Source organism: Pyxicephalus adspersus, chromosome 5 (genome assembly GCF_032062135.1).
Source record: "Pyxicephalus adspersus chromosome 5, UCB_Pads_2.0, whole genome shotgun sequence".
Classification (NCBI taxonomy): Eukaryota; Metazoa; Chordata; class Amphibia; order Anura; family Pyxicephalidae; genus Pyxicephalus; species Pyxicephalus adspersus.
In genome coordinates, this window is record NC_092862.1 from 139,555,027 (window position 1) to 139,576,582 (window position 21,556).

General features: G+C 42.4%; 2 protein-coding genes across 3 annotated transcripts; one reads left to right on the plus strand and one right to left on the minus strand.

Moving 5' to 3' along the window:
- Positions 1-1,500: 1,500 nt before the first annotated feature.
- Positions 1,501-7,099, minus strand: RPA3 (replication protein A3). The gene is made up of 4 exons (XM_072412932.1): positions 6,928-7,099; positions 5,346-5,420; positions 3,546-3,654; positions 1,501-2,014 (listed from the first exon to the last, which is right to left on the minus strand). Exons 1-4 carry the CDS (start codon positions 7,024-7,026, stop codon positions 1,932-1,934), a joined length of 366 nt encoding a protein of 121 aa, XP_072269033.1. The 5' UTR covers positions 7,027-7,099; the 3' UTR covers positions 1,501-1,931.
- Positions 7,100-7,478: 379 nt separating this feature from the next.
- On the plus strand, positions 7,479-21,217 carry UMAD1 (UBAP1-MVB12-associated (UMA) domain containing 1). Of its 2 annotated transcripts, XM_072412933.1 has the most exons (4): positions 7,479-7,560; positions 9,488-9,596; positions 17,524-17,600; positions 19,622-21,217. In XM_072412933.1, exons 2-4 carry the CDS (start codon positions 9,515-9,517, stop codon positions 19,880-19,882), a joined length of 420 nt encoding a protein of 139 aa, XP_072269034.1. In that variant the 5' UTR covers positions 7,479-7,560; positions 9,488-9,514; the 3' UTR covers positions 19,883-21,217. The 2 variants fall into 2 exon arrangements, with proteins under 2 accessions (XP_072269034.1, XP_072269035.1); XM_072412934.1 differs by lacking the exons at positions 7,479-7,560; positions 9,488-9,596 and adding an exon at positions 10,503-12,391.
- The last annotated feature ends 339 nt before the right edge of the window (positions 21,218-21,556 follow it).

Consider the following 21,556-nt stretch of genomic DNA (forward strand, 5'->3'; position numbering starts at 1 on the left):
TGGATATATTTATTACACCCAAGGTCTCTATCTATTCTATGTTTCCTGCTAAACATTTCCAAAAAAAATATTCAGTTAAGGACCTGTCATAAGAAAAAAAAATATCTCAAGAAAGCTGCTGGTTATGCTACCAGGCTACCTCCAACTCCTATTTTGTGTCAAATGTACCAAGACAACGTTGTAGTTTGGCAAACCAGGTCCTTATCTATCATGGGTCAGTCTTGGCTAGTTTGCACCTCAGCTGACCGACTGAGAATTAGGGCTGTAGGTGGGAATGCAAAGCACAGGTCAATGTCTAATATTTGGCATATCACATCCACTGCCAGGAAACTTTTATTCCATTAAAATGTTCTGCTTTTCCCTTTCTTTCTGTATATCTCCATGAGCATGCAACACTTGTCATGCTGGTTTAACTCCTGCTTACCATGTGCAATTTCAGTTTGCTTGAGAAAGACTTTTAAGGGATCCTTTGTACTCATGAGCTACCTTACCTACATCGGGTATAATCTGAAGCCTTACTGATTAAATGAAAACAAATCGATTTGTTTTCTATTAGTAAGAGCTTTTCACCTTAGAATCAAATTCAAGCTCCTGTGCATTGCCTTCAAATCCCTCCATAGTTCTTGTCCCACTTACATTTCTGCCCTGATAGAAAAATACTCCCCTAGCCACTCTTCTCTCTTCCAATGACTTCCTCACTCATAACTTCATCACACGCACGGCTCCAAGACTTTTCTAGAGCTGCCCCAACTCTTTGGAATGGTCTTCCTCATCCTATTCTGCTTGCTCCTACCGGTACTTTCTGCTCATTTAAAAGAACACTCAAAACCCATCTTAAACTTGCTTACCAGTCTTCTAAACCCCTAACTACTTTCAAACATTCCTATCCCCCCTCCCATTAAATAATACTTCCCCCACCTCCTAGATTGTAAGATCTTGGGGACAGGGTCCTCTACTCCTCCTGTCAGATAACAGATATCAAAAAGGATTGTAAAATGTTGTATTGTCTTTGAGTTTTAAAATAAATGAAATTAAAGTTTAGAATAGTTTTAAATATTGTTATATATCATCTGTCAAGTTCAGTTTATCAATAGCCATGAGGTATCCTAATCTAATCCTGTAAATCTAATTGTATTCCATGCATACAGAGTATGGCTAATGTATACTCAGCACTGATAGGACTTTATAATTGTCCTGAATATATATAATAAAGGCATGTGTCAGTTGATGAAATGGTGAATCATGTCTGGGCCAATTATGTCATTTATTGATATTTTCGGTTGGCTAGATGGAGAGGCCAGAGTGAATGTCCTATGTGATGTGGGGGTTCAGAAAGAGAACCTGTTAGCACCAGATCTTCCCTCCAGCTAGGCCGATCAACTGAAGGGGCCAACTACTTGATCTAAATATCATTATTAAAGGAAACTTCCCCCATCCAGTGCTGGAAGCTTTGATTGCAGTCACAAAACATATAAAAAGATGATCCAAGACAAAGCCACATACAAAGACTTTTTTTCTTTTTATTAAAAAAATGAACTTTTATAACAGCAACGACTGTTGCATTTTGATGTCACAAATGTACAAACAATGCCACGTTTATACATAAAAATGTATCTGGCAAGGGTTAGATCCTAACATTTCTTGATTTTTTTTTTTTTCAGTACACATCCTATAATGACTGGACATATTGTAGACCCTTCAAATCGCATGTTGAAGTACTGTAGATCCATCTGGCTGGACTAGAAACAAGAGCAGCGCCATTTATCTTGTAGATCCTGTTAAATATTGTTTTAGATGATCCAACCATTATGACAATATTGAAACATTGTTTAATTTAGGTCTGCCTGGAAAGCACAGATGATCCGATTTGGTCAGTCTGTAGTAAAATGAGGAGTTGTAAAGAAAATATATTGCTTGCCATAAAATAAAGTTTATTCTGATCCTTTCAGTCCAAATGGATAATGCTGTGGAAATTCATGAATTACCTTTAATGCTTCATCATAAAGCCCCAAATCTGGAAGAGAAATGAAGAATGTTTTGTCAAAGGTGACATTTTAAAGAGACCACAGCCAAGCAGATATGAACGGTCTAATTTTGAACACCAGATTGTCACACGTATATGAACTTGTGCACATGGCATTACAAAAATAGTTGCTTTGGATCAAGCACATAGCTAACGGATCTTAAGTGTTCATTTGAAACAAGAGTAACAATTTAGGGAAGGCTATTTTCTGTCCACCCCTGACTGTGCCACTGTGGGCAGAGCCAGCTCCATAAAGACGTGGTTTGACCAGTTTGGTGTGGAGGAAAGTTAATGGTCTGTACAGAGCTTTGACTGGCATTCACAAGCCGAGTCTTCTCAGCCAAGATCAGCTCCTGACCCAAATATTCTTTTGGCTGAAAATACACAAATTCCCACAGACCTTTCCAGAGGGGTGCTGGCTGTTACAGCCATATTGTGGGTACTATGGCCATGGTTATCCATCCTTCCCACTTCCTCTCTTCTGCTGCCACTTTGTAGCTCTCTTCATTGGCTTCCATTGAAGCTCCCAATTCAAGCTCCTGTGCTTTGCCTTCAAATCCCTCCACAGTTCTTGCCCCACTTACCTTTCTGACCTAAAAAATACCCCCCTACCCACTCTCTTCTCTCCTCCAATGACCTACTAATGACTTCCTCACTCATAACCTCATCACAGGCATGGATCCAAGACTTTTCTAGAGCTGCCCCCAACTCTCTGGAATGGTCTTCCTCATCCTATTTGGCTTTCTCCTACTTTCTGCTCATTTAAAAGAAACCATCTTTTCATACTCACCTACCCGTCTTCTTCTGTCTCTTAAAACCCTCATTACTCACCCACCCACATCCCTGCTTCTATTGTATGATACTTCCCCTGCCTATTAGATTGTAAGCTCTTCGGGGCAGGTTCCTCTCCTCCTGTGTCACTGTTTGTCTGTCATTTGCCATCCCTATTTAATGTACAACACTGAGTAGTAATATGTTGTCAGTATATAAATCCAGTTTAATAATAATTTCAAAATGTGATGTCCACTGGTAAAAACAGGTGTAACAGTAAGATGATCCCCCAAGATATGAAGCAGACTTACACAAGTAAAACACATAAGCCGCCATCGTTGGATATGGTTCTAAAAAATCCTGCATACATGCTTTGCCTTTTACACTTTTCTTACTGATGCTGAATATTCAGGTACTGCCAGTTATCTGGATGCTTGTTTCTGACATGTGACTAAAACCAGAAGATCAGCTGTATATGTATGCTAATTATTATTCTATAGCAGGGTTCCTCCGGAGGTTGCTGGGGGTTCCTTTGAGCATTTTTTCTCCCTCAGGTCAGTTTAGACGACACCAATGATCTTTTTGACTATAGCCCCTTTTTAATGCTAAACTTCAGGCCTCTTCTCTCTAGTGACTGAATATATTTATACTAAAGCTACAATTCAGTAAGGAAAAGGGGGGTTTTTATAACTTCACAATTGCAACAGAAATGTTGTGCTTATTGTACTACATAAATCAGACATCCACTTACCAAAAGTACCAGCATCTTCCCGAAAGGGGACATAAGAAACGCCCAATATTGTTGCCTTATCGCTTACTTTTCCAATAACTTCTACTACTCCAGATAACTCGTCATCCAGCTTTAGGGGGGGGAAAAAAGAAAAAAAAAAAAAAAAAAAAGTTTAGTAGCAAGAATAAAATATATGTAACACTTAAAGCCTAGATATGACAAGTGTCTTAAGTTCTGCATACACATTAGGTATTAGTTGCCCCCAGACGAATGGTGTACAGAGGTTTCCCGACATTGTTCATCATTCCCAAATTGAAAAAAACGGATTGAGAATGACTGCTATCCACTACTATGGAGGAGGGCACAGTGGGGTGCCGTCCTCTTGTTCTCCCCTCCGCATAGAACAGAATGGTGCCATATAGAGCACTCAATCATTTATCTGTCCCTGGAAAGTCACAAAAAAAAGGTAATTTCCAGAGACAAATTTCTGTTTGAAGCTTTATAACTAGACCACGGCTAAATTAACAGAATTACATATCCAAATGCCATAAAAAAAAAAAAAAAAAAGCTTTTCTGAAATATAAAAGAGAAGCACACAAGGGGCTGTATTTATAAATGATATGAATGTGGCTGACAGGTGTTCCTATCTCTAGGTGAATCATTTCAGTTCCTTTTAAAAACAATGGCTCCTTCTGCCATCTAGTGGCCTATCTCCAAATTGCACAGCTGTCACACTAGGAAATGCTGTCTGTAAAAGTAAAAACTATGAATGAATCTAGAGCGAATTATTTAAATAGAGCCCAATATAGGTGGTCAATCTGAGTAGTTAACAGCCCTGGAACCCAGCCTGGTTACTATTCTGGACACAAGCATTTAAATATAGAATTATCAGCCTAGGAGATTTTAAAAAATATAGTGGCAGCAATTACTTACAAGTCTGTGATAAATCATAGCCCAGTAACAGCAGAGACTATGAATGCTGTGCAGTTATTAGTTAAAAAGCTTTAATGCCCAAGCCGCTCATATTTGGTAATGCAGAAACAGTAAAGAACAGAACTTCCTATAGGGGGAGTAATTCCTGGATGGAGTACCGGTTTTAATTTCCTCATTTACCTACAGTTGAACATAAATTTTAATTTTTTTATTTTAAGTTAAATCTGTTCATATCTTGCCTTTCATATCAATGTGGATGAGTGGGAGTTTCTAGGGATGCTCCATAGAGACCACTCTTGGCATTGCCCATATGAAATGCCAGCTCTCTATCGGGGCACAAAGTTAAGTGAGACAAGAACTGTGGAGGAATTTGAAGGCAAAGCACAGGAGCTTGAAATTGCTTTTCAGGTGAAATGGAAGCCAATGGAGAAATCTGCAAAGAGATGCAGCGGAAGAGGAGCGGAGGGAAGGATGGATGAGTCTGGTTATGTCTCCATCTCTGCAGTCTATTCCTCTTTTATTACAAGAAAGTACATTACTAGCTTTAGATATTGCAGATTGATATTGCATGCTGGTATTAAGTCTATGATCTACCAGACCCCCAGATCTTTTTCCATTTCTGACTCCCCCAAATGGATTCCCCCTAGACAGAATGAAGCATGCATGTTAGCCCCAAATAATAAATCTTCCCTACTCTACCAGGAGAGGTGACTCGGTGCCGTACTCTGACAGCTCATCCTAGGCTGTTGTCTGAGCCAGGTGGCTACTGAGAAGTGCTGGGTGGTGCGCCCAGATAAAAGCTGCTGGAGAGAACACAGGAACATCTATGGAGGAGGGGAAGAAGCAAGGGCCAAAGAACTGAGAATTACCGTAAGGCCGGGTACTTACTGGTTCTGACAACTCCACCGTTGCGTTTTTGCCGGCTCCGTCAGACAGGACAAAGGACGTCCCTGTGGGGTGAATCTGTGTTGGAAAAGCAAACAATTAACTCTCATACAGAGAACTTCAAGCTAGTCAATTTTATAACATTGCAAAGAGCACAGCAAGCAGGACCTGCAGACTTGTTTGTTTTTTTTTTTTGGGGGGGGGGGGGGGCAACATTATTGTGTTACTTTCCCACCTCTTAGATTGTAAGATGCAAGGTCCTCTCCTGTGTCACTGTCTGTATCTGTCTGTCATTTGCAACCCCCATTTAATGTACAGCACTGCATAATATGTTGGTGCTATATAGAGTCTGTTTATTAATAACGGAATGCTGGGGAATGCAATGTACAAAAATCTAAGTCACGGTATTGATGCTTCTCTGTCAGTCCTGAGTGCGCCAAGCGATCCCAAATAACCCAACCAGACCAACATGGACCATCTGTGATTCTACATTAAAGAGGAAGTAAACTCAAAAGTGCCTAAAACAAAAAAAAAACACTATCTTCAATCCCGCAGGGCAGTCTGATCCATCCGGAGGTGTATTCCATCAGGTCCCACGCCGTCCCGGCATCTGTCTCCGAGCCGGCGCATCATCTTCGCCTCTCTTTCCTGGTCCTTCAACGTCACCCGACACAGGCGCTAGATCGAGGGACGTAATTTGGAAAAAACTTGCTGATCTCAATCCACATGGCTCAGATCAGCAAATTTGTCTCTGTTTACAAAAAGGTTCCTTCTACGCATGCCTGAGATGCTTGGGCATGGGCAGAAGGAGCTCCCAACAGCCTCCCAGATGCGTGACGTAGGTATCCCGGGAGGCTTTGCACTCCCATTAATTCTCAATCGCCATTAGGGGGGCGGTGCCGCACTCTTTTTAAAAAACAAAAACAAAAGAGTGTTGAACTTAAAAAAAAAATACAAACAGACAGAATTTATACTTTCCATTAAAGGGTCATCTACCCCTCTACTTAAAGTGAAATTTCTGAGTTTAGGTACGCTTTAAGTATGGCGCCCTACAGCTAGCATGTTTACAGCCTGGTCTATGGCGTTGGTTTGATATGGGGAGTTCATTCAGAATTTATTAATCTCCCTCTGGCCCCCTTTATTAAAATTTTGCATCCTAGTAGTTCATTTTGTCCTTTCTGCTCAGCCCCCCCCCATTAACATGTTATGGGTACTATTGTAACAACTTCCTGTTGTGTCCCTGGGACAGGAAGTGAAGGATAATGGACCATGTGGGGGTCACCAAGCAATAAAAAAGTGACAGGGGGCCTAACACTTTCACTTGTTATTTCAAAATGTTCCTATTTAATGTACAGCACTGCTTAGTATGTTGGCACTATATAATTCCTGTTTAATAATAAAACTTTAAAGTTTAAGTTATTCAGCAGAGTCTTTAACTCTTCAGTTAAAGGTATTAATCACACCTTTATTATAATATCAGAGTGTGAGGCCCTGTCTGTATAGTGAAGCACACAGGCCCGGTCTGAGGTAAAAGGCGCCATATGTCAAGGAAGAGAGGAGAATAAATGTACGAAGCTGGACATACCTTCTCCACACGGCCCACAAAGCACACGGGCTTTCCTAAATACTGGGCCAGCATGCTGGTGTTGATCCGGGTTCTTGCCACCTCGTAAATCTCCCCCATAGTTCTCAGACGAGTTCTCTCACGATTACTGAAGCTGGCGGGAAACCACACTAACACCAGTTGCCACTGTTCTAACCAATCAGCTGCTGCTGGAGCTCGCACTTGTCTCCGCTGAGACCAATCAGCAGCCACTAAACCTGGCGACAGCTGCCTAATATTTTACGAACCAATCACTGCCGACGATTCTTCAACAGACCAATCAGTTAGGACGTATAATACGGGGAAAGTGAGACAGAGACACCATTTTTGTTTTTGGTAAATCTAATAATTTTTTCTCTCTAATATCATAAGATAATATGGCGTTTTCCTTTTATATGAGAAAATTAGGATCAATACGTGTAGCTATTAAAAGTTAAACAAAAAACAATATATTTTTAATATAGGAACCATGTAGAGCCGGAACGTAAAAGCAAATCCAAGGGAAGAATTTCGATGATGGACTTTGTGGGCGATGAGTCATGTGAGTGACAGTGCAGGGGGGCGGGGTTAGGTGCTGGTTGTACGCTGTGAGGAGTTCACCTACCTGGCTGGGAGGTAAGTGGCACAGGAAAAGTTTCTAATATTCTGTCAGGGAGTGAGAACCCCAATTCATGAGGTAATAAGGGGAAAGTGTAATATTACTCAGTGTTACTTTGATGTGGTGTGCTCCTATAATGTTTCCCCCCTTGCCTAGGCTTAAAGGTCTGTTTATTCTGTCAGTGGAGAGAACAGCGCCCCCTAGCTGGTGTCATTGGACAGAATGGCGCCCCCCTGGTGGTGTCGGTGGACAGAGTAGCGCCCCCCCTGGTGGTGTCGGTGGACAGAGTAGCGCCCCCCTTGGTGGTGTCGGTGGACAGAGTAGCGCCCTAGCGCCCCCCTTGGTGGTGTCGGTGGACAGAATAGCGCCCCCCTTGGTGGTGTCGGTGGACAGAATAGCGCTCCCTAGCTGGTGTTCGGAGAGAATAGCAGCCCCCTTGTATGAGTCAGTGAACAGAGTAGCGCCCCCCTGCTGGTGTCAGTGAACAGAAAAGCGCCCCCTAGCTGGTGTCATTGGAGAGAATAGCGGCCGCCTTGCATGTGTCAGTGGACAGAATAGCGCCCCCAAGCTGGTGTCAGTGGACAGAGTAGCAGCCCCTTGCTGGTGTCAGTGGAGCGAATACCAGCCCCCTTGTATGTCTCAATAAACAGAATAGCGCCCCCTCGCTGGTGTCAGTGGAAGGAAAAGTGCCCCAGGGGCTTATGGGCAAAGGGCTGCAGTTTGGGGACAATAAGGTTGGATACACTTTTAGATCTGATGATGATGATATGATTTTTGCCTTCTAACATTTCATTCCGCTCCCATCACAATTCTTTATTTACAAAGCTTCCCCCATTTCTCATCAGGGTTCTTGAAACAGGTGCAGGCGGTTCCGTCTACGATCTGTGTTGGGCCATTTGTAGCTGTCTGTAACCACCAGACCCCCAACCATTGCAGATTAATATGCATCGATATTCCCACAGTATTGTTTTGGAGTCTGCTGCACGTGTTTCAAGAAGGCATTTAAAAAGTCACATGACCGAGGGAGTGATGTCACTGGTTCCCCCCTGACCATAGGGGTGATAGTGCTGGCTGCAACAGTGATAGTGCTGGCTGCAACAGAGGCAAAAGCAGCAAATTTATCAGCATGATGGCTCAGTGGTTAGTGCCGTTTGTAGCCCCAGGTCTGAATCCTGGCCAGGACACTATCTGCATGGACTTTGCATGTGTTTTCTCTGGGTATTCTGGTTTTCTTCCACATCCCAAAAACATGCAGTTAGGTTAATTGGCTTCTCCCCAACATTGACCTTAGACTACATTAATGACATATGACTGAGGTAGGGACATTGATGACAAGGCTATGGACTTTGTACAGTGCTGCTTAATATATCGGCGCTATGGACACCTCCTAGATTCGAACTGGGCTTCCCTGCTCACTGTGTGCAGAATGGAGGCTTGAAGAAGGGGGGAGTATTTTGCTAAACACAGCTGAGGTTGAGTGATTTTAGGGGGGTGAGCTCTTCCTGCAGCCTCTTGTAACCCTTTAATGACCAAGACAAACTCTGCAGTTTTTTTTTGTTTTGTTTTTGATTAGCTCACAGTGAGGATATTACAGTAACTGAGACCATGCTGCCTTATACTATATTGAGACAAACATCTGTCCTAATTGCATGTGTTAAAATAATGTACCTGTTCCGGCTTACATACAAATTCAACTTGAGAACAAACCTACAGTCCCTATCTCGTATGTAACCCGAGGACTACCTATATAAAAACTGTATAATAATAATCAGAATTCTGATTGGATGAATTTCATCAGCCGGGATCTCCATGCTATATGATGTAATGATAGATTTGTCTCGATTGTGTGTAAAACTGCTGTCGGTACTGCGGCTGGCGCTGGGGTTGGATCGACCTATAGGAACTGTCAGAGAAATAACAATCTCCCTTTACCACCCCCCGTAGATAAGAGGCCGGTATACCGTCCCGGAGATGTTCAGTTTCTTCAGGAAGAACCAAGACACTAAGAAGAGCTCGGCACAGGACAAGGAGGCCGATGGGTTTGTCTTTCTGGGTGAGTAGATTTTGTACAACCTTAATGGGGTGTGGGGACATAGGTGGGGTTACCATTATGCCTCTTTACATACAGACATTGATCCTCCGCTGCAGATGTACAATCCAGCCTGGTATTTTACACCCTCATCCTAGGCAGTGTTTTCCCAAGCCCCTTTTAGCAGGGCGCACCACCCGGCCCAACATGTTGCGCAGCACTGTACATGAAATACCGTGTTTCCCGGAAAATAAGACCTACCCCGAAAGTAAGACCTAGCACTATTTTGTAAACCTGCCCTAATATAAGACCTACCCCGAAAATAAGACCTAGTTCTTCATGGAAAAATAAGACATCCCCTGAAAATAAGACCTAGTATGTTTTTGGGATCCAAAAAAAATATAAGACCGTGTCTTATTTTCGGGGAAACACGGTAGGGGCTGCAGGACAGACAGATACAGACAGTGATACAGGAGGAGGAGAGGACCCTGCCCCGAAGAGCTTACAATCTAAGAGGTGGGGGAAGTATCACACTTCTATTGGTAAAATTTAAATGTTGTTACATACAACATTCAGAACTTAGTGATGTGTTTGTGGGGTCTTCTATGCAGATCCTGGCTGGTCATAGCTTCCTGAAAACATCACAACACCCAGCCTCAATACTCTGTGGTTCTTGGTAGGGGATACATCAATATCAGAATGCTCTAATGGGTGAATGTCAAGGAGTGTCAGGAGTGCAAGCCCATAGGCAGGTTACATTTGCATGTTCAAGACTCTGGGTATCTCCAAGGTGTAATACTGACTTTCCATTATTAAAATAACTGATATCTATTGCATGAAATTGTAGCACAGTCAGGCGGGGGGGGGGGGTGCTAAATGATTCTGGAAGTCCTGCAGCCAGGAAATGAGGGACGTTCTGTCTGATTTGCTGCAGCTTCTAATACATTGTAAAAAGCTCACAGTGTGAACTAAAGTCAAAGTAACCATCTCAGTACAGGAGAAGGACCGTAAGAACTCTGCAAGAGTGAAGAAGGTGGCGTTCAACTTCAAGGTGTGGATGGAATGAGGAAACATTAAACCTCTGTTGGGTTTTTACTGCTGACAACCTGCTAGAAAGATTTATCCTTTCTTTTCAAATATTTGTCTGGTACACAAAGAATTTTAGAGTTGTCACAGGAACCAGAGGCTAGAGTAAACCTAACAATTGAGAAGACTGTCTACAAGGAAATTCACCGTACACAGAGAAGTACTGTATTGGTGTCAATGAATGACATAGTGCCCCATGGTTTGTGTCAAAGGACAGATATGTGCTCCATGATTTGTGTCAGTGGGAGGCATAGTTTCCTATTGTTGATGTCAATTGGAGGAATACTGATCCATCCTGAGTCATTTAGAGCAGTGGTCCCAACCTTTCCAACAGCGGGGTCTGGCAAAACAGAACAAAATTTTGCCAGGGACCCGTAATGTACAGCCTACACCACTCTGCCACCCCCAGCAGCTTTGCCTCCCACCAGCACACCAGCTGAGAACAGCAGAGAGGCGTAAGAAAGCTGGGATGGTGTTAGGAGTCAGAGCCACCAGGAACGGCAGAGAAATGCATGCCCCATATTCACACTCCACCACTCCCAGCAGCTCCCGTTCAAGCAGTGCAGAGTACCTCCGCCTCCCATCACCCGCAGCCCCCAACACACCAGCCACAGACCAGCAACGATCCACGGGGGTTGGGGACCACTGAATAAGAGGAATAAGACCCCTTTATTGGTGTTGATAGGAAGAATTGGACCCCATTGTTGTTGTTGCCTGGAGAAGTTGGACCCCATTGTTGGTGATGCCGGGAGGAATTGCACCCCATTGTTGGTGTTGCCGGGAAAAATTTGACCCCGCTGTCGGTGTTGCCCGGAGAAATTAGACCCCATTGTTGGGGTTTCCGGGAGAAATTTGACCTCATTGTTGGGGTTTCTGGGAGAAATTGGATCCCAAGGTTGCTGTTTCTGGGGTAAAAATAAAACCCCATTGTTGGTGTTGCCTGGAGAAATTGGACCTCATTGTTGGTGTTGTCCGGAGTAATTGGATCTCATTGTTGGTGTTTGCCCGGAAAAATCGGACCCCATCGTCCATGTCTGTGTAGGTAATAGGGCCTTGTTGATGGTGTTACTGAAAGAAAGAGTAACACCAAGTCTTGTGAAGGGCAAGCATGGGGCAGCAATGTGGGGATGACTGCTTTGAGGATGGTGACCTAACTACTTTTATTTATAATTGCTGCTAGCAACCAATCTACGGAACCTGTGGTTATATTTTTTATAGTTTTCAGTCAACCCCTGGTTAAATCTGTTTGAAAGATTAAACACATAGTTTAAAAATCTCCTCTAGGAATAGGAAAATTGCCAGCATTTGGTTTATCCAGAATAAATAATTCAGGCTCCACACATGTTGCTTACACAAACAAACACTTTTTCAGAGTAAGAACTAATTAAAAATATATTTACCTATCTATGATTGTGTACTTGTTTCTCTTTGTTGATTCTTGCTATGTGAACTTTAAATGTCTTTTAGGCCAGGTTATTTGCAGTATAATTTTCTGCCAGTAGGGGACAGCCTTGCAGGTGTCCATAATATAGAAGAATTGGAGACACAACAACATTTGAGGTTTTGATGGACAATGGGAGAGGTTTCATAGCTTTGGAGAAGGATTCATGGCCTGGAGCTGAAGTGGATCTCAGAAGCCAGGCCAAAGCTGGAACTAGATTACTGGATATGGAAGGGAATTGAACAACTTCTCTGGAAGTTATTTTGCATGCCTAACATATAAATGAACACAGGTCAGTATTCTGGGAATTTTCCAATAGAAAACTATGAAAACTTAAAAAAAAAATTATGTGGTACATTAGTGAAATTTATTTGCCTGACATGCCTGATATATCCTTGATGTGCACCTCCTGACTTCAGAAAAGGCTGATGATCCCCGTCAGCAAAGATCATGTGACAGAATGCCTAGGCTTTTGCACATGTGATGAGCACTAGAGGACTGGCAGAGCAGTATTTTCTCTAGAAAGGTAACTCTTGTACTGCTTATTACCTGAAACACCAATACTGTTCACATATCTGTAATGGATAGGTTTAGATTTTGGACAATAAAGCTCCATGTAACCCCCTTCCCATAGTGCTGCAGAAACACCAACTTAGTGGTAACATAGCAGGCGCTTTGGCAGCCCTCAGATCAGAACACCGCATAACTGAGGGGAGTTTTTCAATCCCCTCCTCTGCTCTGATATGGCACAGCGGTGGGAAAACCTAAGAGGACTTAATGCTCCGGGTTCAGCTAAGTTCAAGGAGGCTTTTGAAATGGGGTAGGTGGTGTATACCCCAGAGGGTGATAGATAGATTAGGGATGATTTTGCTCGGGGAGGGTAGAATGATATGATATGATAGGTTCTTGCTGAGTACAAATAGGGTAGAATGTGCTTTTATTTTAATCACCTATCAGCATATATCCCTCCACCTTTACTCCATTCATCGACTGGAATTAAAGGAAGTATTCAATCTTTCCTGCTAATGAAAAATATCTGACTTGCTCTCTTTCCTCTCCTTTGCCCACTCTGTTACTTGGTGATTGTTCCAGGGCTGTCAAAGTCTACAAATCGCTTCTTTTCTTCACTTCTAGTGGCTGTTCAGATTGGCAGGAGGGCAGTTAAATGAAGTATGTGCTTCTAGAGCAAAGGGCATAAACGTTAATGCAAATACATATATGATTTTCTTTCCTGTTTTGAGATTTACACAGCTCTGCCACATGGCCCAGCCCTGTTTAGCTATAGAAGGGAATCTGATCTTGCGTTGACCTGCTGCATTCCCTTTAAGCCTGATTTCAGCCGTCTTATCAAAATTCCATATAAAATCAAGTTCCCCAGTCATTGGCTAAACTGAAAAATGATCCCATGACACATACATTAGTTAGCTAAAGGATGCTTTCATGTGTTGGTTCTGCTGTTACCTACATATGCTTTATATCAGGAAAACACCTTTTTATTGTTCAGATAAAAATAAGGAATTCCTTTATTTTTTCATGGGTAGTATACCAGGGCTGCTTGGTTTCTCAGGACTCCAGCTTCAAAATTTAAAGAGATATCTGGGTTTTTATGTATAGGAGAGAGAACTCAGGCTAGATCGCAGCTTCAGGGCTCATTCACCCAGTGAATGTCAGGAGTGGCAGGCTACATAGACAAAGTTGCCCAATGCAGTCGCAAGGCATAGACAATGTTTTGTAAGTCCAGGTAATGTGCTGCATTGGTGTGCGTTAAAATAAGGGCAATGGTGCAATTTTGTGCATTATAGTTTATCACAGTGAAAATGGAAGGTCTGCTGCTCTGCCAGCCCCTCACCTGCTCCTTCTGCCTTTCAAATAAAAACATTCTCCCAAAAATTAACCTATGAAAATGACTTTCCCTGGCTTTGGGCAGGTGACATCATTATTAATATTATTATTATTATTATTATTCCGGATTTATATAGCACCAACGCTATTGGTGCTTTAATGTAGCACTGTACATTAAATAGAGGTTGCAAATGACCAACAGATACAGACAGTGACACAGGAGCAGAGGACCCTGCCCTGAAGAGCTTACAATCTAGGGGGTGGGGGAAGTAACACACAATAGAAGGGGAGATATGTAGTGGTGGGAAGTAGTGAGGGTTTCAAAAGACAGAAGAAGACGAGAATCCACCTTCTCCGTAGGATTAAATGCCCAGGTCAGAGCAGTGAGATCGCCCCCATTTCTGGGAAGGTAGGGGGAAAAATTTTTAATTTATGCTTGGGACAGTATATTTTGTCGGTGACTCCATTGGAAGATTTTATCACCGTTTTCCCAATAAGTTTGCAAGTTGACAGCAACATGTTCACTAATTAGGATTTAGTAATAACTTGCAGAGTTAGTGAATCCTGGTGATCACTAACCTTAAGTCTTTTGGCTTCAGTGGACTCATTGTGGACGGTGCTGAAACCTTGGAACACCTGGCGTTCATAACAACTAAACTTGCACTGCTTACCTATCCCTATTCCCTCACAAGCCGTCACCATTTTATTCTCCCTTCTTGCAATCATTGGCTTTGCCTGCACAGGAGTTCACTCTTTCCCGGCACATGCAAGAGAAGCTGAGTTTGCAGAATTTACCTGGCAACCACGGGTGAGATGCGTATGTGTCTGACCCTTTCTTTGATAACCACCGGCCTCATCATGTATTTTATAACGTGGGACTTTATTGTGAGGGAGAATTGTGTGCATAGGATAAGTTGGGTATATATTGGAGATTATTTATAGGAAGATGTCATCTAAATTGGATTCAGTTTGACATTTTCATGACTAAGTGGAGCATCACCTCAAATATTTCCCCACTGATTTATATGTTTATGATGCGTGTAATAAAAATGTTACTTATAATAGCGATACACAAAGGCTGATGAAAAACAGCCGTGCTTTCACGTCAGATTGTATTCTTCTAAAATTCTTGGAATACCACTTGTGTTATAATTAATATTTTTTGGAGACATTGTAATGTGTAGAGTGGCGTGATTTACTAAGCTGAAACATGTGAAATACTTGAAATAATTGGAGAGAGAAATAACATATTATAGAGCTGGACAAGTCACAGTAAACGGGTAGTTGGGCACCTAGCAGGAACCCAGTACACCCACCTGATCCCCAAAACACCAAGCAGATACCCAGCTGAACCCTAAAGCACCAAGCAGGTACCCAGTACACCCAGCTTATACCCAAAGCACCAAGCAGGTACCCAGTACACCCAGCTAATACCCAAAGCACCAAGCAGGTACCCAGTACACCCAGCTGATCCCCAAAACAACAAGCAGATACCTAGTACACCCAGCTGAACCCTAAAGCACCAAGCAGGTACCCAGTACACCCAGCTCATACCAAAAGCACCAAGCAGGTACCAAGTACACCCAGCTGATCCCCAAAACAACAAGCAGATACCCAGTTGATACCCAAAACACCAAGCAGGTACCCAGTACACCCAGCTAATACCCAAAGCACCAAGCAGGTACCCAGTACACCCGGCTGATCGCCAAACCAACAGGCAGATACCCAGTACACCCAGCTGAACCCTAAAGCACCAAGCAGGTACTCGGTACACCCAGCTGATCTTCAAAACACTAAGCAGGTACCCAGTACACCCAGCTGAACCCTAAAGCACCAAGTAGGTGCCCAGTACACCCAGCTGATCCCCACAACACCAAGCAGGTACTCAGTACACCTAAACACTTGTATATCTTTTACTGCAGCCAATAGAAGCACAACCCCTCAAGCTTTTACAAATGAACCTAGTATAATATTTTTTTTTGTCATTTTTAAAGGGGACCTGTGTTGTCTCAAAAAGGACTTGCCAAAAAGTCAAGTAAAATGCACAACACAAAGCACTTGTATTCCCTGTAGTCTCTCTGCAGCTGATCTTTTCCTAGTTTCTGATTTACCATGTCTTGCTGTTGCAATGTCTTTGGATGGAGGTAGACACCTTGATAGATGTCATAACTGCTCCCTCTACCCATAATTAAAGCAAGACTTTATTTAAAATAAAAAATGACACCTTTATTTCTGCAGAGGCCTCAATCCCCCCACACCTGGCTTCCATTTAGTCCTGCACCATCCTTCTTTTGTCCCAGTGCGGAAGAACCACCGGACACTGACATCTTCTTCCTTGGTCTTCTCGCTCCTGCCTTCATCATCTGATCTTGCACTGCGCAGACGTGAGATCTGGGGACAAATCCCCTATCATGTAAAAGAAAAAGAGGGCACATGCACTCACTGCACATGCGTGAGATCAGCAGTTTTTTTTTTCATTGCTGAAAAAGCCCTTCCGTGCATGCCTGAGATTAGGCATACACAAAAGGAAAAGCTCAACTCCTCCTGGGATAAAAGTAACGTGAGTATCCCAGGAGGCTCTGGGCTTCACATTGGGCACTTTTTTGCTTTATATAAAAGAGTTCTCTAATACAAAAAATTGTGGTGATAGATCTGCTTTAGGATAGTGATCAAGAAGCAGCAAGTAGAAAAAGCACACATACACAGAATGAAAGAAGCATAGCAGGGAGATCCTTGCATTGCAGGACCTCACGTACAGCTTCCTCTCCAGCAAAGAGAACATTGAGCAGCACTGTAGTGACATTACCAAATCTCATTTAGAATCTGGTAAGACCAGCAGTCAAAAATGTCAGTGCTTTAGATGATCTCGTAATATGCATATTTAAAGCTTTGAGCCTACAGAGTCCCTAGGCACAATCATATGTCAGGAGTTAACATTTGTACATGTTCCCCATAGGGTAGCAAATCTTCATGTTTTTATTTTAAAGCCACTTAAAATGAATACTTGAGTATTATTTATTATTTTGTTCTAAAGATCACAGTACTCCAATAACAAAACCCTTATCCTCATTTGTCTCCAGAAAAACAGAGTCATCTTTGTTCAGGCAACATCCAGGGTCAGCATTTGCTTTCGGTACTGAGATGGCAGCTTAGAGATTATAGACATATATAATTACTGGTACCTGTGCACATCTTGGCTGAGTTCACAAATGTCTGACAAAAAAACCCTGCTGCAGCATTTCATTTCTGACTTGCTACACTGTTACACAGTAAGGTCCAATTTAATAGTAACCACAACTCCTGCAGTGAGGGGATTTTAAATTGTGCATGGGCTTATGTATCCCTGAATTATTAAATCATTCCATAGTGCACCTCTACCTATAGGCCGGGATTTCCTAGCTGTTCATATACAGGATGACATTTTATGTTTTCATGTTGATATAAATCAAAGCTCATTTAACTTTGGGACAGTCTGCATGGGAAAAAATGCTGCTTCATTCCTGTTTCAGAAGGGTAAGCTGTCTTATAGATATCTCAGTGCGATGTAAGTAACCTTATACTAATTCCCTGTGCTCCCTACAGGACAGACTCCGTCGGAGAGGCAGAACAGCGCAGTGCCGTATCCCATGCCCGATCTCCCCTACAGTCTGCCCTACCAGGTAATGTAGAATCCGCCTGCTGAGGAGCTTAACCAGGGCTTTTTACCTTTTGGTCCCCAGCCAGCTTCCTTTAGCCTTTTAGATTTAAAAGCCTTGGAATCCAAGAAAGGTCATTGAATAATGGAAGTGTGTGTTTCAAGAGGTGCCATGTCGCCGCCGGGCTTTTCCAAGCATGTCAAATTCAAGAAATTCTTACGTCTGGATGCCTTTGTGCTCCTACATTATACAGCAGCCCCAACCTTTTTTACATTGGCGAACCTTAGAAATAACTTTCAGATCTTCAAGGACCCCTTCTTGTTATATCCACAGACCACAGTATATTAGTGTGGTGGTCAGTGGGAAGAATTCCTCTTACATTGCTGGCCATTGGGAAGAATGTCACCATTACAGATAGCCAAAAAGATCATTGGTGTCACTTAAACTACCTGGGAGGTGCAAATTGCTCATTGCTCAGGGGACCCCTGGAGGAACCCTGGTTAAGAAAATTTATAGAGGTGGTAAGAGTGTGGGAAAGAGAGGTAAACAGCCCAGTATGCATTTATAACACACATGGTTGTGTTATACCGAGGGGTTTGTACCTCTCTGCCCCACTGGTTAGCTAGAAGAGTAGGCGAACCATAAGAACATCACAGGTATTTGAACACAGCATAAGGCATAATATCCAACACCCTTGGGGATCTAAGCAGTCCCCTTCTTCTGGGATTCGATCCTGAAAGTAAATATGGAGGTTACTGGACATCAATTTGTGGTGTCAAAAGGTTGAAAAGTGTCATTATCTGCACCTCTGCAGGTCAGAATTATTTAGAGTGGAGCCATTAGTTTGTGGTGGTAAGGTGTGGCATATCGGGGATCAAGGAAGCAGTAAGTGGTTGTACACAAAAGCTTCAAAATTAAAATGTTGTGACAGGTAGAACGAATTCTTTAAAGGACAATGGAAGTTTTACACTTTTTTATGTCTAACTAGTTCTATAATTGCTATTTCTATGTTCATATTTTCAGATTGAAATGCCTCAAAATAACCTAATATGTATTTTCCTCAGTTACTTCCTCAGTGCTCTGCTTTGGCATAGCTGAGTAGCAGCCACACCTCTTTTTTCAAGTTTCCTTATGGGGATTTACAATTTAGAATAAAAGGAAGGTGAGGTGACAAGTATAATGAGATTTAATTACAGATCCAAAAAAGTGCTGCTATAAACATAAGTCAGCCTATATATTCTGCAGTACAGGTTGCTCTAGCTGGGAACAGATGTGTGACACTGCCTGTCAGTCACATGGACCGATTGGATTTATCTTCTGCTCTCACATCACTTGGCCTTACTAGCTGGCAGTGGTGCAGCCATAAAGATCAAAGCAACGGGTTTACTTTAGTGCAGATCTCTATAGACCCCAATACTTACCTAAAAAGAAAGGCCTCTGCAAACTTCAAGCTCATTTTTATTATCATTAAACAGTATTTATGTAGAGCCAACATATTAGGCAGAGATGTACAATAAATAGGGGTTGCAAATGACAGACAGATTACCGACAGTGACACAGGAGGAGGAGATGACCCCAGAGGAGCTTACAATCGAGGAGGTGGGGGAAGTAACACACAATAGGAGGGGGGATATGGAATGGTGGGTAAGTAGTGAGGGTTTTAGGAGACAGAAGAAGTAGTAGGTGACTTTAAAAAAAGATAGGTTTTAAGGGCTCTTTTAAATGAGTAAAGGTAGCAGCAAGCCAAATAGGATGAGGAAGACCATTCCAGAGAGTCAGACAGCTCTTGGAAAAATCATCTTATGCAGGGATTCTGAGACCCTTTAATTGGCCAATGTCCCAAAAAGGGGACACTGACCACAGTTAAAGGATCACAGAGGTTTTAACCCATCCTAGTTCTCCTAAAATAAAAAGAGTTATCTAAAGATTTAGGATAGAGGGTTTTATGAGCTGGTATAGATAGGTGTCTATTTCACTGATTATGAAGCTGCACAGAGGTGTCAATCATTCACCCTAAACAATATGATTTTTGTTTGATATTTCAGATGCCACCAGCAGCAATCCCTCCGCAGCTGCACAGAGGTGATTCTGCAGCCGCCAAGGTGACCAACCAGATCTCAGAGGGAAACTCAACCATGGCAGACCTGCTCAACGACATCCCCTTCATCCTCGCTCCTCATGTTCTAGAAGTGCAGAACATCTGCCAGGAACTTCCACAGCCTGTGCCAATCTACAATCTGGATGAGAGCTTTGCCAGATTCCACTACGATTTCACCCTGGAGAACTCTGTGTTGTGCGGACTATGAGTGTTTGTTTTTTTCCTCATCTTACATTTCTCACTAGGCACTTTAATCATGAATATGTACAGATGGAGCTGTTCTCATTCAGTGTGCCTGCAACCCCCACTGAATCAGTATAATATCAGTTCTCTCCTGAGAATGCAGTGTTTTCATTCACTACAGACTTTCACTAAGAATGTAACCAATCCAATCACTAGAGACTGATGACATCACTGAGAATGCAGCCTATCTATTCACTAGAGACCAGTGACATCACTGAGAATGCAGCCTAATCATTTGCTAGAGACTCGTGACATCAATAACAGTGTAGCCTATCCATTCACTGAAGACCAGTGACATTACTGAGAATGCAGCCTATCCATTCACTAGAAACCAGTGACATCACTGACAGTGTAGCCTATCCATTGGCTAGAGACTAGTGACATCACTAAGAATGGAGCATTTTCCTAATACAATAACACTTCACATCTCGGACAACTTACACAAAGCTTAATATATTTTCCAGTATATAAATGCTTGGCTATAGCATGCTGAGGCATGGGGTCTCTTTTTTTACATGCTGCCAGGGATGTAAGTTTATGTTTAACAATAATCTGGTCTTGGTGGTCCGTGGTAGATAGTACCCTCAATTGAAGGTGCAGAGCCATTGAAGGTGCGGTTGGAATTTGTTGCAAGGTTACCTCTAGAATGTAGTTTCCATGTTTGTTCAACCAGAAATTAGGTAGATTTGGGACAGGGAAGTACTAAACTCAGGAGACAAAGATTAGGTTGAGGTAACAAATCTGGAGCTTGGAGTAGAGTGGATGCAAAGTCCAGGATGAGAAGGTGGGTCAAGAAAAGAATCTGAAACCAGAATACTGGTGTGGTTGGGCTAACCCTCAACATGTTCTGAAAGGCAGCACTTGCACCACACATGGTAGGGGGGTGCTGGGGGATTGGTAGGATACTAGGAAATCCTTCCTTCAATGTCATCATTTCAGCCTAGCCAAAGTTAAGAATTTATCCGTGTGAACTGTTACTGAAAGGTCCTCTTTAATAACAAATGCATGAATGTGTTTTTTTCACTTTATTCATGGTTATTCTATTTCTTTTTCCAATAGATTTCTAGTTTTATATTAATAAATGTGCAAATAATGCAGCAACATTTTTCATGGTGTAAGCGATATTTAAAGACACAAATCTGATCTCTACTATGGCCTTTGTATGTGCCTGTTGAGGGTCTATGTAATGATGTAGCATTTTGCTAAAACTTTATTGTTATCCCGTGCATTATGTATTTATTGTACAGACAGTATATATACTGTTTACTGCAAATAATAAAGAAATTCTGCAGCTGGAAAATAGTGAGCTTTATGTATTGCAGCTCCTGCTGCTATAATGGTAAGATATCCTCTTTTAAAGATTAACTTGCAATGAGGTAATTAACTCTCTCCTCTACAATCTATTATGAATGCTACAGCCAGACTCATCCATCGTTTCCACCATTCCTCTTCTGCTGCCTCTCTTACTAATTCTCTACATTGGGTTCCATTTCACCTTAGAGTGAAATTCAAGCTCCTGTGCTTTGCCTTCAAATCCCTACACAGTTCTTGTCCCACTTACCTTTCTGTCCTGATAGAAAAATACTCCCCTAGCCGCTCTCATCACTCCTCCAATGACCTACTAATGACTTTCTCCCTC

What these genes read in the sequence shown, in the direction of transcription:
- RPA3 (XM_072412932.1), bottom strand. Translation starts at nt 7,026, where the DNA reads ATGGGGGAGATTTACGAGGTGGCAAGAACCCGGATCAACACCAGCATG. An exon ending in TTGTGGGCCGTGTGGAGAAG is followed by an intron (nt 5,421 to 6,927) that starts GTATGTCCAGCT and finishes TTTCCAACACAG; the next exon opens with ATTCACCCCACAGGGACGTC. An exon ending in CGGTGGAGTTGTCAGAACCA is followed by an intron (nt 3,655 to 5,345) that starts GTAAGTACCCGG and finishes CCCCCCCTAAAG; the next exon opens with CTGGATGACGAGTTATCTGG.
- UMAD1 (XM_072412933.1), top strand. Translation starts at nt 9,515, where the DNA reads ATGTTCAGTTTCTTCAGGAAGAACCAAGACACTAAGAAGAGCTCGGCA. An exon ending in CGATGGGTTTGTCTTTCTGG is followed by an intron (nt 9,597 to 17,523) that starts GTGAGTAGATTT and finishes TGCTCCCTACAG; the next exon opens with GACAGACTCCGTCGGAGAGG. An exon ending in CCTACAGTCTGCCCTACCAG is followed by an intron (nt 17,601 to 19,621) that starts GTAATGTAGAAT and finishes TTGATATTTCAG; the next exon opens with ATGCCACCAGCAGCAATCCC.